Genomic DNA, 15131 nt, shown 5'->3' with positions numbered 1-15131 from the left:
TGAGAGTTTTGATAGTTCAGTACCATTTTCTCAAAACGACCGATAATTCGATATTCTTTTGTGAAGTTATCCCCAATTTTTAGTATAATTTTTGTGATAATTTTTTGATGGTCACTTTGAATTCATCGTCAAAATCACAAGCTATATATATATATATGTACGTATGTTATTCGACAAAATTATAGTACGTACAATACACCAAACAGATGCTAATACAAATTTTAATATTATTTTTTTGTAGATATGCATATTCTCTTCTTAAGCTACAACAAAGTAAATTCTTCAACCTAGCTATTTTAGAGTGGAATAGGGACAGCTCTCAGAGGATGAGCACGCTGTAGAGTTATACCAAACTTTTCTTCCATGTTCATATCCTCACGTTTAACCCCATCTTCAAGCTTCCAATCAAAGGTGTGGATAAGAGAACCTAACATCGAGTGCAACACTCGTATTGCCAATGGCAAACCCGGACATATTCTCCTTCCACTACCAAAGGGTATAAGCTCAAAGTTCCGGCCTTTAACATCAACGTCCGACCCCAAGAACCTCTCCGGCATAAATGAATTTGCATTCTCCCATAAGCTAGAGTCTCGGCCTATAGCCCATGCATTCACTAGCACTTGTGCACCCTTTGGAATAATATAGCCATTGATTTCTACATCTGCTTCAGCTTTCCTAGGGAGTAGCAAAGGAACTGACGGGTGTAGCCGGAATGTTTCTTTGACTATTGCTTGTAAGTAAGGTAACCGAGAAATATCCCATTCCTCAACCGGGTGACCTTCACCAATTACTTGCTCCAGCTCTAATTTGGCTTTTGACAATGCCCTTGGGTTGCGGAGTAGCTCTGCCATTGCCCATTCCAAAGTGGCTGAAGTTGTATCAGTGCCGGCAGCAAATAGATCCTAATAATAACAACCAAAGTTATTATTATTATTATTATTGTTATTATTTTTTGAAATATGAAGTTAAAAATTGCCTCAAGTTTTGGTCAAGACCCATATAAGTAAACATTTTTTTCAATATTAAAAAGTAAACCTAAACAATCATGTTACATCTCTTTTTCTTTCACTATTTAAAGAGTAAAGATTAAACTAAAAACTCTCACAAAAGACAAAAAATATTTTTCTTTTATTAAATTAGAACTTGAACCAAAAAGGTAAAGATTAAAAAGAATTAGCGAAGTTTTTTTTTTTTTTTATTCAAGTTTTCGAACTTGAAGTTGAATCAAAACAAGTAAACAATAAAACAACTCAACGTTTCATTCTTTCAACTATGGAGTAATATGATTATTCAAACAATATGATTTTTTTTAGTTTATATTTGTGTTTTTATTTTTATTTTTATTCTTATAGACTTTATTATATAATGGGTCAAACGGGTCATGTCAACCCAACACAACCCATTTAATAAATGGGTCATGCCGTGTCAACCCATTATTTAAGTGGGTCATGTAAGAGTCGAAGGGTTTGACCCTTTTAGTTAAACAGTCCATGTCAGAATTGATCTTTAACGGATTAATGGGTCAAACAGGTTGGACCAAACCTCATACATGAACCCATTTTGCCAGCCCTAGAAAGAAGACAATAATGAATTGTATTTCATAGCTTACACGCAAAGAAGTAGGAAAGAACAAAATTAAACATGTTAATTACACAAAACATCAAAATTCGCATGATTTAGTTTAATAAGTCTATATTCACATGAGAAGACGGTAATATATATATATATATATTTCAATTCTTGGCTAAAGATAGAGTACAAATAGTAATTAATGACCCAAAAATAAAAAACCATTCAAAACTCAGTACAAGTTCAACTAAATTTGATTCTAGAATTAATACAATACACAATATATGAGAGGAATTGCTTGTAATTTGAGCATCAATTGTAAGAGAGACTATATAAAACCCACCTATCCATATAATCCAAAATTTATTTGGATGAATAAGTCATATTTAAGCTCTCCTATAATTGATATCCTAATTGCTAACAATTTGACCATCAAATTATTGGAGATCTCAATCCAAAATTTTTTAGCCGACTGAAATATCACAAAACAACAAAATAAGTATAGGGTTCGTGACAACGTTTTTTTGGGGTTTGTTATTTTTTTTTAGGAAAAATATATAAAAATGTTAACAAATAACTCCAAATACTAAATATTGATATTATTTGATATAACATTCAAAATTATTTCCACGTCATCTCGAACAGTACCTTTTCATTCATAAAGAAAAATGTACAAGATTTTATCAAAGAAACAAGTGTTTCTTTAATTGATATTGGGGCCAAGTGGCCCAAGCGGCTGATTTGTTTGAGACACGGTCAAATCACACCAAAGAACATAGTAACAAAGATTTACAGTTTCAGTCCAAATTCTAATTTGTTCCATTAGGAACTTCAGTCCAAACTAGCTGTTCAAGTACTGGCTTAATTTGTCCTCTCGTTCAGGGAATCTAGTCTAATTTTTCTTTTTCTTTTTCTTTTTCTTTTTTCTTTTAAAAAAAAATAAAATCAAATAGGGGAGGGGGAAAGGAAATCAAATCAAGTGCTATTCATTTGTTCAAGTTAAAGTATTGCACAGAGGGCCGGAGGTGGATGAGAATTGAAGCGAAGGAGGAGCTGTCGGGAAAAAATTTAAAAATTTATGCTCTGTTTGTTTTGATGTAAAATATTTTTTATTGTAAAATATTTTTAATGAAATTAAAAAAATAATTTATCTGAAAATATTTTTCGGCGTTTGACTTGCATGAAAAAAATTATCAATAGCGAAAACCCACCGATAACAAAATTTTGCCACTGGCCAACAATATTCTAACAGTAATAGCCAAATTTCAACCGTACTAGCTAGCCTCATGCCAGTTTTGTCGAAATTTTAGTTAGCTAGAAAATATTTTCCATATCAATTGAAATGAAGACTAATAGTTTTGCAGTCAAAATTTGTCAACATATTCGTCAAAATCAAAGTAAATAGATGACTAATAATGAAATAAATCAAAGAAGAGGAGAGACTAATAATACTGACCAAGAAGAAATGCTCCATCAAGGTCTTGTCCAGCTTTTCACTGTTTTCTTCACTGAAGTTGAGAAGGGTGTCTAACATATCACTGTTTGTGACAAAACCAGACACTTTTCTCAACTGCATCCGTTCCCTAATCATGTGGGCAAAGAGATCTGTCATCTTCCCAAAGTTAACTGTCAAGCGCTGCCTTATCCCTTGGGGATCCAACTTATGAAGCACAGGAAAATAATCTGCTATGTTTGGTTTCCCTACCTCTTTCATGATATTCCACACAATCTCCTTGAACTTTTTAGCCACCTCAGAATTCGGGTCGGCCAAATCCACCGAAAGAATGGTGTTTGATAACATATTAAGTGTAGTCTTGAAAGCTGCTCTGCCAATATTTACTGCCTCACCGCTTAGGCTGCTTTGACGAGTTTCGGCGAGGAGCTCTTGTACTTTCTTGCGCCTGATATCTTGGTTGGCATCTAGTGCTGTGTTGGAGAATAGTTGGCCATTGCATATTTTGCGAAGGTTTCTCCACTGGCTTGAAACGGGTATCCATGGCAAGCCGAACTTGTCGTGTTCGTGGACTCGGACTGCATCCGGGACGGTTCGGTTGGACAAGATTTGGTCATGTGTTTGGAGGACTTCTTTGGCCATGTCTGCTGAAGAAATGACTATTGTGGTTACTCTGCCTAGTTTTAGGGTCATTATGGGGCCATGAAGCTTGGCAAGCTTGGTTAGGGACCTGTGTGGTTTATCACCGAGTTCTAAGAGGTTTCCGATGACCGGAAAAGGTTTTGGACCAGGTGGAAGCTTGCTGTGAGTTGCTTTGCTTCTGGGAATTATATGGAAGGCTTTGATTAAGATCCAGAAAAGGCAAAGACCAATTACAAAGCTCATCAAGAAATCCATCTCTCTCTCTCTTGAGTACTCGATCGATCTATAGCTCACAGAAGAAAGAACAAAAAGCAATGGGAAAACAAGACGACTACTCTTCTTTCTTTATAGATAAGAAGCAAAACTATAATCGGTAGAAAAGATCGAGGGGCATGACGATCGATGACATCGATCTATTTAATTTGTTTCTTTCTATTAACTCCGATTTTTATAATTATTGCATGGGATAACATTTACATTATGACCCACAAGGACCACTCCACTTCATATTTTATTTTATCAAATTTAATAGTTTACATATCGGCATTAAATGATGTGGTTATATATTCACCACGTATTTTTATGTAGATATTTCACTCAGAAAATGAACAGGATCCTATTTGGATTAATGACATCTATGTGTCGTTAAATTATTACCTGTGTTAAAAGCTTAAGCTAATATATAAGAAATGATTAATTTAATCATTTAATTTAATTGTAACACTCTCCTGCACGTGTTAGCTCAAAAAAAATTTCTTAATTAGTGAGGCTCAACACGTGAAATATTTAATTGAAATGAGAGGAGTGGTGATTTAACACGGCATCAAAGCAAAAGTTCTGAATTCGAACCTTATCTTGGTCATTCACCTCTATTTCAATTAAATATCTCACGCATTAATGCTCTCTTGTTAATGGAGCTTTTGAACCAACACGTGAATGAGAGTGTTAGAATATTAATTTAATATAAAATAACAAAAATTTATACAAAAAAAATAATAATAAACAAATAATAAAAACTGGTTTTATTTTTTGGGGATAACTTCACAAAATGGTACTGAACTATCACGTGTTTTGACGGAAGGATACCAAACTATTATTTCTCTCGAACTGTGGTATTAAACTATAAAAAAACCCTCAAATAAGGGTATTTCATCAGATTTGAGCATTAAATCCCAATGGAATACTCAAAACACCCATATTCTTTTTCTAGGAAAAAAAAGAGAAAAAAAAAATACCAGGATTTAGGTGTTGATCAGAATTTAACGGAATTTGCAAAAATACTAATGTATGAATCTTTGAAATTTTTTTTTAAAAAATAAAATAAAAATAAACATAGGGGTATTTAGGAAATTTTGACATGATTTAACTCCCAAAGCTGACGGAATACCCTTATTTGAGGGTTTTTGATAATTTAATACCCCGGTTCGAGAAAAATGATAGTTTGGTATTCTTCCGTCAAAACGCGTGATAGTTCAGTATCCTTGTGTGAAGTTAACCCAAAAAAATAAAACCATTTTTTATTTTTTTTTTGTATAAATTTTGTTATTTTATATTAAATTAATATTTTAATACTCTCATTCATATGTGAGGACAATAACATAAATAAAAATACTTACAATGCTAAAAATCTCGAGTGAAACAGAGTTACTTGTAACCCCTTAATTTTTTTCAAATAATTTTTTAGTTTTTTATAATTTTATGAAAGGTATTTTTGTCATTAAAAAACATTAACATAATTGGTAATTTAGAAAGTTCATTGATAATTGAATAATAGTTTGAGAAATATATATGTACTTTCCATTATATTTTAGAATTTCAACCAACAAATCCACTATTTGGTCATATCTCATATAACCCTAAATGCTTTATAGGAAGGTTATCAAATATCCAACAAACAGGAAAAGTTTTTCCTTCAAATTGAGTTTAAGATTCTTTCACCCAGTTTATTAAAGTAACACCTATCCTTTAGAACCTGTAATTTTCACTTGTATTTTTGTGGAATTTTTTTTTTCAAAAAAAAAAAAAAAAAGAAGAAGAAGAAGAAGAAGAAAGAAAAAAGAAAAAAGAAAAAGTCATATGTTCAAAGTACAGATTTCAATTTCACAAACCAAGTTGAAAAAATTTCTTCCAACTTGGTTTGAAAGAAAACTTTGTCCAATAATTGTAACTTAGCACATTAATGGAGTTTTGCAAAGAGAGGAAGTATAAGGCACATGGCATATAACCGACTTCGAGTCTTTAACATATCCCACATCCAGTGTATTAAGTTGCTTTATACAACTAAAGCAACGTCTACAGTTCATCATTCAACCCTGAAAAACTTTTCTCGTCAAATGAATCTAAAGAACATCAAGACTGGTATAATATGTCCTTTCCCTGAAGCCCCTAAGGGTCCCAATTCAATTCATGAAGGAAGGTCTAGGGACCGTGATTGGATTGAGCTAGAAATGAGCTTCTAAAGAATTCCAGAAGGCAACTGCAGACTGCAGTTCTGCGTCATAGCTTTATTTTCTTCATAGTTCATTTGAAGATTTCAAGTCCTCCATTGATTACAGTGAGGCGACAGGACTTATATAACAGTACATTCTTGCTTATATGCTCATTAATCTGTGATGAGTAACATGGACGCAAATAGCATTTGGGAGCTGAGCCTTCTGCAAATATCCAACAGTCATACTCCCAAGTCCATATCCTCTAGTTTCATAGCATTTTCAGGATTCCAATCAAGAGTGTCATGTGAAGCCAACATCAAGCAAATCATCTCAAGAAGGCTAAGGGCAATCCAAGACAGAATCACTGGAATGCACCAAATGAAATCAACTCAAAAACTCTATCCCGTGTCACCAATCCCCAACCATGAAATAGGGAAGAAAAGAGTTGGGTTTTACACACGTGTGTTTTGAGACATAACTGCAGATCTCCACATTTGCTTCAGTTATATACGGAAAAGGTCTCCACAATCGCCTGAAAGTATTGGAGCCTCAAGCAATATTTGATTCTTCTTTCTTGACCTCTTGTTGAGCTTCTGACATGATTGCAGGATTCTGGAGTAAATCTGCAAGTGTCATCAAAGTCGTATAAATTCCTGCAGCAATTGAGTACTGTGACAGATCTTCATTTATGTCCAAGTATATTTGAAAACTCATTAGGTGCATATTTCCTTTATGTCTAGGTATTTATAACTATATAAAATTATGGTGCATAGTTCCTTTGTATTTGTAAATAGATGAAACATCATGAAAGTATATGCAACCATAGTACAGGTAGCGACCAAATGGACAAGAAGTTTAACAAATCGTTAGCTTCATTAAGGTGCAACCGTGCAACCACCAGAATGAAAGAGTGAGACATTAAAAGGATGCGGTACTAACCACTGACAATTGTTCAACGTAATTCCAGAAAAAGGTCATGATATTTCTCTCTTTGCTATGCCAAGAAGCTTATCTATATTCTCATAGTCGGTTAGACGCTAAACTGGATTCTGTTTTAAAAAATGGAGTATGGTGCTGGAAGCCTACACGATCTGGGATGTTAGTTGATATACAGAGTAGGTTACCTGAAGTGCCTATTGGTGAGATTGATAAGCCTGTGTGGTCCATATCTCGTTCTGGTTCCTATGATTGCTCTGATACTTGGAATTATCTTCGACAGAAAAAGGCCATTGTCAACTGGTGGCCGCTGGTTTGGCATCAGCATGCTATTCCAAAACAAGCATTTATCCTTTGGTTAGCAGTCAATAATAGGCTCACCACTGGCGATCGATTGCTGGCTTGGGGTTATGAGGGGGATACAAATTGTGTCTTCTGCAGAAATGGAACTGAGAGTCGTGACCACTTATTCTTTTCATGTGGTTTTAGTTCCCGAATTTGGAAAACCTGTTTACAACGTTGTGATGTCTTAAATCCTCCTACTAGTTGGGATGGTTTGATAGAAGAAGGGTGTAGAACTTGGAAGACTAAGTCCTTGATGGGGTCAATATGTAAACTGATATTGAGCTCTGCTGTATACGGTCTTTGGAGAACAAGAAATAAGATAAAATTTGGAAGTCAACCTAGAAATGAAGAGCAGATATTGAAGTTAATTTTTTGGGAGGTGAGGTTCCGGGTTTCTGGGAAAAGGAAGTTCAAGAAGACTCTGGAAAACATCAACTTGTGTCACAAATGGAATATTGATGTTAACATACTGAGTTAGTGTTAGTTTGTAATGTGTTTTGGTGTTTGTTGGTTTCTCTGTACAGTTGATTCATTTGTTAATAATAGTTCTACTTATTCATCAAAAAAAAAAAGAAGCTTATCTATGCATGGTTAGACATGAGAGAATCAAATCCTAACCTCGACAATAACCATGTACTGATCATACCATCAAGAAACTCTTTCAAACTATTGCTATGCTTCAAAAATACTTTTGCCTAAAAGAAACACACATTTGTATGATTTGACTTCCCTTGTAACTCCAACTTATTGTATATACTGAACCAATCATGTAAATTACATACATAAAAGTGTATGTGTGAAGCCAAGGATAGACCTTTTTTTTTATAAGTAGTCTAAATATCATTAAAGGAGTGAGGTGCCCCCAGGTACATGAAAAGTATACAAAAACTAGAAAACACCTAATTATGAGCAAAAAGAACAAGAAAATCATGATAACTAATCTAAAAGGGTAAACAAAAGCAGTTGTCCAGAGATACAAAGTATGGAAGAATAAAGATTGAATCACCTCACTTATCAAAAAAATAAAGACTGAATCACCTACAAAGTCTTTTCACTTTCCTCAAAAGGCCAAGGGCAAACTTTACCTCAGCTGATCATGAAATACCTCCTAGAGATGAAAATAACCCTAAGTGACCCTAAAAACAATTTGATTATCTAAAGTCGCAAATGATCACAACAACACACAACAAAGGACGAAACCAAGAATTTTTTTTTTTTTTTTTTTTTGGGGTGGGGGGGGGGGGGGGGGGGGGGTTGGGGGGGTGGATGACCAAAATTGTGGGGGAAAAAAATATATACAAAGAAAGAAAATGTCATTACTTCTTCCATCTACCTTGGCATTGACCCTTTCTCATAATTCCTCTACGCCAAGGTATTTAAGAAAAAAAAATGTCATGCTGCCTCAGGGGTAAAACAACTACCTTACTAACATCAATATCTAAATACCAATACGTGGGCTCAAGAAAACAAATACCAATACTTAGCCCACCCCGTAGGTCTGTCCCTGAACACAACTTGCACATCAAATTACTCTTTGCCAAGTGCAGTTTTTGAGCAGCAGCGCCGGCCACTTTACGATATGAATATAGGGAAAAAAAAAAAAAAAAAACAGGCACATTTTAAAGAGCAAAAGTAAGCACACAAGGCATATGTTTTTAAAGGGTCATCCTAGAATATGCAGAAAAGAACAACATTGATGACTAAGATGACCAAACTCAAGTTCAATAGCCATATTTAGATGCAACAAAGACTAACCTGCACCACCAACAGGAGCTTCCTTCCATTGTGATTAAAACCATCAAAATAAATCAAAACAATTTATATACAGAATCCGAAACCTTTTCTATCTCAATTCCAGTGAATCTATTTCGATAGTGGATCAACACTTCCCACAATATAAAAGATAACACTTCACCTCTTGGATCCTAACAGGACAAAGAAGACAGTTGAAGCAGTCAGTACACTAGCTTCCAGGATAGCAAACCCGGTAGAAGTTTTTATTATAATAATTGACCTCAAAGTGAAAAACAAAAAGTAAGATAAGAAAGCCATATTTGCACCATATATTTCCTTCTCTGCAGGCAAAACAGTCTACAAGATGGCCCCACTCAGATCTTCCCTCTATTACGTATGACTTCCATCTGCAATCTAGTAATAAATTTATACCCTCAGAATTCTGGGCTTCTTGAGGTTGGCACATGGAATTCAAGTATTATTTCCAGCAAGCAAGATGCACACAGAAAGAAAAGCCAGTGCGTGTGAAAAAAATTTCAACTACCTTGTTGAGCTAAATGGGGAATTATGTATATATAGAAACTATAAGTGATTTATGTATTTATCGAAAAAGAAAATAACTAGTTCAAGTTCATATTTCTCTATATCGCTCCTAAAAACTTACTGAAATATTCAGCGACAAGCACCAGCAGCACATATAATTAAGATATGAGAGTTCATTGAAAGGAGAGGGTAATCCAAAATCTGAACCTCAATTTCTCAGAGTCGTGAATTTGGTCTACTTGAGTCTGTACTTCCTGCAGAAGTCATATTTACTTCTTTTTGCACCCCTCTGGAGGTGGCACTTCGACTTGTAGCCTGAGCACAAAGGTAAGACAGTGACTGCAGCCATGAAACTAAAGTGGGCTTGCGTGTAACATCATCAGACTCTGCAACCTGTGAATATAACTCATTAAGAACCCTATTCTTGCCATCTTCAGGTAACTGGACGATCAGCTGTGCCAACAACTTCATCAAGTCTGGTAGCACCTGGCCAAAAATTAGCAAATGCAAATATTAGTAAGTTTAACAATTGGAGTGAACAGAAAAGATGGTGCAAGTCCTTTTCCACAAAATCTATTTCGAGCACTTCCAACATCTGATATTCAATGTTCGTTACATTTAACTGAAGTCAATTGCAAATATCTTCCTCTGATCATAGCAGTTATTTTATATTAGGATACAAACAAACTAGAGTTGACCTACAATTCACATGTAAACAGAAACAAAGGAGAGAGAATCAACACTAGAATTTTATGGGAAAAGGACATAAATTAAATAAAATGAAAAATGACCTGTATATCAACAAGGGAAATAAGCCGTAGAAGCAAGTCTAGGATTTTCTTGCAAGGCTCTGATTCTCCGTGCCAATTATTCCACATATCAGCCTCCTGAGTGACGGTGTTACTACAGAGCTCACCGCCTTTTTCTACAAGACTGTGGATGCAATAAAATATGGCAGGACTTCCAGCAGGAAGATTCCGAACCAAGGCTGCAACTCCAGAAGCCATACCCTCAAAAGGAGTGATGCCAGGATATCCCTACATTACATCAAAGTTAGTACCCAACCTTTGATGATCAACCTCATGATATGGTTTTCAATAGCTTCTTATACCGATAGAGATCTCTGCATGTAATAGAAAACAAGCTGCTCTTTCAATGATACTCTTTCGTCCAGATCAGAATCCTTGCCTGAGGACATGAATGCCGCAAACATTGAATGTGACGTTCGAGCTACTTTTCCATTTGGATGTCCCATATATCTAATTGCATTTAATAAGGAAGCAAAACATTCACCATAACTCATAAAAGCAGAGTTTCTCATAAAATTGGGTTTTTTAGCTTAAGGATACAAGAACATAGTTGGAGCAACCACCTTCCTAAAAAGAAAGCAGGGTACACGTTCAATACAAGTTGGAATGACACGCAGGTAAAACAACATGCGAGCAGTTTGAACATCATCCTTGTACCATAGATATTCCATTTTCTGAGAGAAGGAAAAGTCTACAAGACAAGAATTCGAATCTTATCAAGGACAAAAATATCTACATATGAAAATCAACCAGGAAGGAAGACTCATTAGGGATCTCAAAATGGGAGAAAAATTTAATCATGAACTACAGTTAGAATGGCAGATAATCAATACCTGGGCCATTTGTCAAGTCCATGTAAGAAGGCATAGATTCCACAAAAGACGCACAGGCAGATTCATTCTCCTGAACACTCACAACAACCCCTCGAATTGTATCCATATACTCTGGTAAACGAATACGCCGGAAATACTCTAAACAAGAAAACGAAACCAGTATGCGTACTGATATGTCCTTGTGTGTGTCCTGGATGAATTTTGAATTCAAATTGTGTTTTGTGATGGCCAGAGCAAAAAGTACAACCATAAGGAAAGCAGATTCAGCAATTTTCTCCATATCCCCAAGTAATTCATCCTCTCTACCTCGAAGAATCAAAGCTGCCTGGCGATGCCCCAAGTAGATATCTTGACAGTAATCCCATATAAGGTTCTCAACCACACCTTTACTCTCATCATCTATTGAAACATACTGGTTGCAGAAAACACCTGTTATGGCCCCTGCTTCCTTAAAAAGAACACTGTCCAAATGTTTTTTGACCTCATCATGCCCAAGTCTAGCCAAATTGCCTTGTGAGAAGTCTAGTACTTTTGCATATAAACGTTGTAAGGGAAAGATTTCAGTCAACAATGCAGAAGCAAGGCACAGAAGCAAAGGGGCACGGGAAGACACCAAGCCACTTCGAGCCAGAGCTAATGAAACACATTGTAGTAAAAGACAGTTTGTGAGATCATTATCTTTATTAATAACACCAATTCTAGAGATAATATCTTGTGCTACAGATTCAATTCGATACTCTGCGGAAATCCTTAGTCTGGAAACAGTCTCTAGTCCCAGACCACTCATTGTGGATCTATTGAGAACCCTCAGCACTCCTGCTGCAGCCATGACAATCACAAATGGAACATAGTTTGCCTTTGAAGTCTCTAGAGTCTCGGGGGCAAAAACATTAATTTTCTCAAAAGAACGGAAATTGATCAAACCAGATAACACCCATTCAATCAAATGCAGAATCATGAGCCCATCAGAAACACTACCACGAGGCCCACCTTCTTTCCCCCAAATTCCAAATAGAGAATCTAAAATTCTAACATAATGAACATTCACAGAAGAAGATAAAGCATAACCAATTCCAGCAAGAACATCAGGAATAAGTTCTCCTGATGAACCAATCAATTGGTAGTCCTCTTCCAACAGTCTACAAAGCAAATCCAAGCAGGCTGTTTTGGAGCCTTCAGACGCAGTAGGCACAAAAGAAAATGCACCCAGAAGGAGAACACCTTCAGAGAAGAACAGAGGACTCTTCCTAGAACCAAATTGAGCATTAAAAAGGTGAGAAAGGACCTCCACAGCAGAATCAACGAGAAGCAAAGAGGGTTTGAAGGATTTCCTGACCCAGATATAAAGAAGCCTGAGAAAGAGAGGATATGATTCATGTGGAAGAGAGAGGCTTGGAGAGGAAATAATAGAAAGGACAATCTTTGCTTGTGGGTCGGCAACATGAAGAGACTTTTGAGAGTTAAGGAGGGTTTTCAAAGACTGGAGGTGATGGGGACGAAATGATTGGTGTTGAAGGGAGTCCCTGAGCTCAGCCCAAGCTTGAATAATAGCTCGGGCCGATGAGGAAGAGGAGTTATTGGAGCTGATGTTGCTGCTACTGCCACTAATGCTTCTCAGCCATTCTTCAAGGAAAAGAGTATTAGCTTCTTTTGCCATCTCCCAATTTCCAGCTGAAAAAAAAAAAAAAAAAAAATCATCTCCATACAAATATCAATGGGCTATAATTATCAAATATAAAGATATCAAAATCCACAATGTTCCCTAGGGGTAAAGCTGTTTGAATTTTTGAGCCAAGTGATTAAATTCCTAGAATAATTTACAAATTCAACATATCATACGAAACAAAATACGAATCTCTGTATCTGTGCCTTGACAACAGAATCACTCACAATAATGTCTTCAGAATCACTCTTCTGGTATAGTGCAAGGTGGAAAAAGATATTACTATTTGGGTTTCTTTCCATTCATCATATTAAAGGGCTATTATACTCGGGAAGCTTCAGAAACATATGAAATATTGTACGCCTTTCCAACCTCAAATGAAATAAGCATAAACACTGATATAAACCAATTTGGAAGCAGAAAATAAACAAACTTTATAAAAGACAAGAGCAACCCAGAAACACTGGAACCAGAACGGACATGAAGGTACATGATTACCGCAAAACAGAGAAATCAAACGAAAAAAAAATACCTTTCAGATTATTCTGGGGAACTTTTAGTTGTGCAAACTTTTCTGGGTATTGTCGAAATTGCTTCTAATTGGCGGCGATTTGTTTGAAAAAAAAGAAACAAAATTTACAAATCCCAAAGCAAATGGATAACTTGTTTTAGAACTCGGAAACGGCCTTCGGTTTCTCCTTTCACCAATTGACAGGCATCTCAGCTTGTGTCGTGGTTTAGTGAGTTATCACGTCAGTCTAACACACTGAAGGTCTCCGGTTCGAGTTCGGGCGACGCCAAACTATTCCCGGTTAGAACTGAATTTCTTTTTTTTCTTTTTTTTATTTTTTTTTTCAGATTATCAGACAACAATCCCAAATGAATTACAATTTCGTAAACAAAAATTACAATTTTAAACCAAATCATAAAAAATAAATTTTTTAGAAATTTTAATTTGAAAACGTAAAATTTTAATGGTTAACCTAAGATTTTAGAAGTCAAACAGCAATTTTACCAAATTTTTAACTGCGTTTTTAAAAATCATTTTTTTTAAAACGTACATTTTAAAATCACTATTTTTAAAACGTACATTTTAAAATCACTATTTTTATTGCACTTTTTGAAATCGCAAACTCCAACGGACCATAAGCCCTTTATATTTGGTTTTTCTCTAAATTTTTAATAAAATTCACAAAAATTACCATTTAACAAGCTCTTTATCAAATTTTAGTTTTGACAGAAATTTCTTATAAATCGGTTTGTGGAAAATTTTATACAACCCACATATAAGAGTGACATGTGTCCTTTAAACATGTGAGAAGCACGTCTGTTTTTATTAATGCTATTAAAAAAGAATGTGAGAAGCACATGCTATTAAAACAACATATATTTCTTTAATGTCAAGGGACACATGTCACTCTTATACGTGAGTTGTATGAAATTTCCTACAAACCGGTTTATAGAAAATTTCTGTTCTTTTAGTTTTACATTTGTTTGATCAAAGAGCCAAAAAAGTGAATATTATATTTTTTTTTTTATTTAATGCTTCGAAACATTTGGCTCGAATTGAACATAATGCATTGAATTCTTTTTACAATTAACTTTATCAATAAAAAAAAAAATATTATTTGAAGTAAATAAATATTTAGAAAATTTGTTGTTTAATAATTTTAAAAAGTAACTAGTTAAATTAATAAAAATATTTTTTAAAATTAAATTTAAATAAATTTATTTTTAATTGCTTCGACAACATGCCAACTTTTCAATACATAAAACATTTTCTAAGTGTTTTGAGGCATACAATCGGCCTAAATTCTGTAATTTGAAAATCTATAATTTAAACTCGGAAGGAATCATAATCTCTCTTATAATAGTGAATGGTACTATTCAATTCAATGAAATAATAAATGAAAATATATGTAATATCTAACGATAAGTAGTGTCACCTCCGAAAGTAAACCAACCATTCTGCGCATGTCTGCGACAAATTTGCCTTGCAGCTGCTGCGTGCTGGTTGGCTGTTGTAGTTTGATGCAGGCTTGTCAACGCTTTCCCGATTCATAAACCAGCAGTTGAGTAATACTAAAATGGAAGATTAATGCTGTTTTTGAATTCTCTTAAGTAAATCAATTTTAAGAGCATCTCCCGCGGATGCTTTAAATCTTTCAAAAT

The 15131-nt window shown here is 34.9% G+C and overlaps 3 protein-coding genes across 7 annotated transcripts; 1 reads left to right on the top strand and 2 right to left on the bottom strand.

Moving 5' to 3' along the window:
- Nucleotides 1-121: 121 nt before the first annotated feature.
- Nucleotides 122-4033, bottom strand: LOC133853817 (geraniol 8-hydroxylase-like). Its single transcript, XM_062289846.1, has 2 exons — nucleotides 3026-4033; nucleotides 122-902 (listed from the first exon to the last, which is right to left on the bottom strand). The coding sequence occupies exons 1-2, from the start codon at nucleotides 3917-3919 to the stop codon at nucleotides 297-299; spliced, it is 1500 nt and encodes a 499-aa protein (XP_062145830.1). The 5' UTR covers nucleotides 3920-4033; the 3' UTR covers nucleotides 122-296.
- Nucleotides 4034-5716: 1683 nt separating this feature from the next.
- On the bottom strand, nucleotides 5717-13709 carry LOC133854235 (uncharacterized). Of its 5 annotated transcripts, XR_009896797.1 has the most exons (9): nucleotides 13492-13709; nucleotides 11297-12967; nucleotides 11004-11154; nucleotides 10766-10913; nucleotides 10446-10691; nucleotides 9862-10140; nucleotides 9438-9525; nucleotides 9133-9302; nucleotides 5717-6719 (listed from the first exon to the last, which is right to left on the bottom strand). XR_009896797.1 is itself a non-coding variant. In XM_062290327.1 (7 exons), exons 2-6 carry the CDS (start codon nucleotides 12951-12953, stop codon nucleotides 9871-9873), a joined length of 2472 nt encoding a protein of 823 aa, XP_062146311.1. In that variant the 5' UTR covers nucleotides 12954-12967; nucleotides 13492-13709; the 3' UTR covers nucleotides 5717-6719; nucleotides 9862-9870. The 5 variants fall into 5 exon arrangements, 2 of the variants coding, with proteins under 2 accessions (XP_062146311.1, XP_062146312.1); XR_009896796.1 differs by having other exon boundaries at nucleotides 9133-9525; XR_009896795.1 differs by lacking the exons at nucleotides 9133-9302; nucleotides 9438-9525 and having other exon boundaries at nucleotides 9776-10140.
- On the top strand, nucleotides 7073-7855 carry LOC133854568 (uncharacterized). Its single transcript, XM_062290802.1, has one exon. It carries the CDS (start codon nucleotides 7073-7075, stop codon nucleotides 7853-7855), a length of 783 nt encoding a protein of 260 aa, XP_062146786.1.
- Nucleotides 13710-15131: the final 1422 nt, after the last annotated feature.

Source organism: Alnus glutinosa, chromosome 13 (assembly GCF_958979055.1).
Source record: "Alnus glutinosa chromosome 13, dhAlnGlut1.1, whole genome shotgun sequence".
Lineage (NCBI taxonomy): Eukaryota > Viridiplantae > Streptophyta > Magnoliopsida > Fagales > Betulaceae > Alnus > Alnus glutinosa.
Note: the sequence above shows the minus strand (reverse complement) of the source record. Positions and strands in the feature narration are given on the sequence as shown.

Bases quoted from the DNA above. Each gene is read 5' to 3' on its own strand.
- LOC133854235 (XM_062290327.1), bottom strand. From the start codon at position 12,953: ATGGCAAAAGAAGCTAATACTCTTTTCCTTGAAGAATGGCTGAGAAGC. The intron at 10,914-11,003 runs GTATCCTTAAGC...AAATGCAATTAG, and splicing joins GTTGCTCCAACTATGTTCTT to ATATATGGGACATCCAAATG. The intron at 10,141-10,445 runs GTCATTTTTCAT...ATTTTTGGCCAG, and splicing joins TTTCCCTTGTTGATATACAG to GTGCTACCAGACTTGATGAA.
- LOC133853817 (XM_062289846.1), bottom strand. From the start codon at position 3,919: ATGGATTTCTTGATGAGCTTTGTAATTGGTCTTTGCCTTTTCTGGATC. The intron at 903-3,025 runs GTCAGTATTATT...TGTTATTATTAG, and splicing joins TGATGGAGCATTTCTTCTTG to GATCTATTTGCTGCCGGCAC.
- LOC133854568 (XM_062290802.1), top strand. From the start codon at position 7,073: ATGATATTTCTCTCTTTGCTATGCCAAGAAGCTTATCTATATTCTCAT.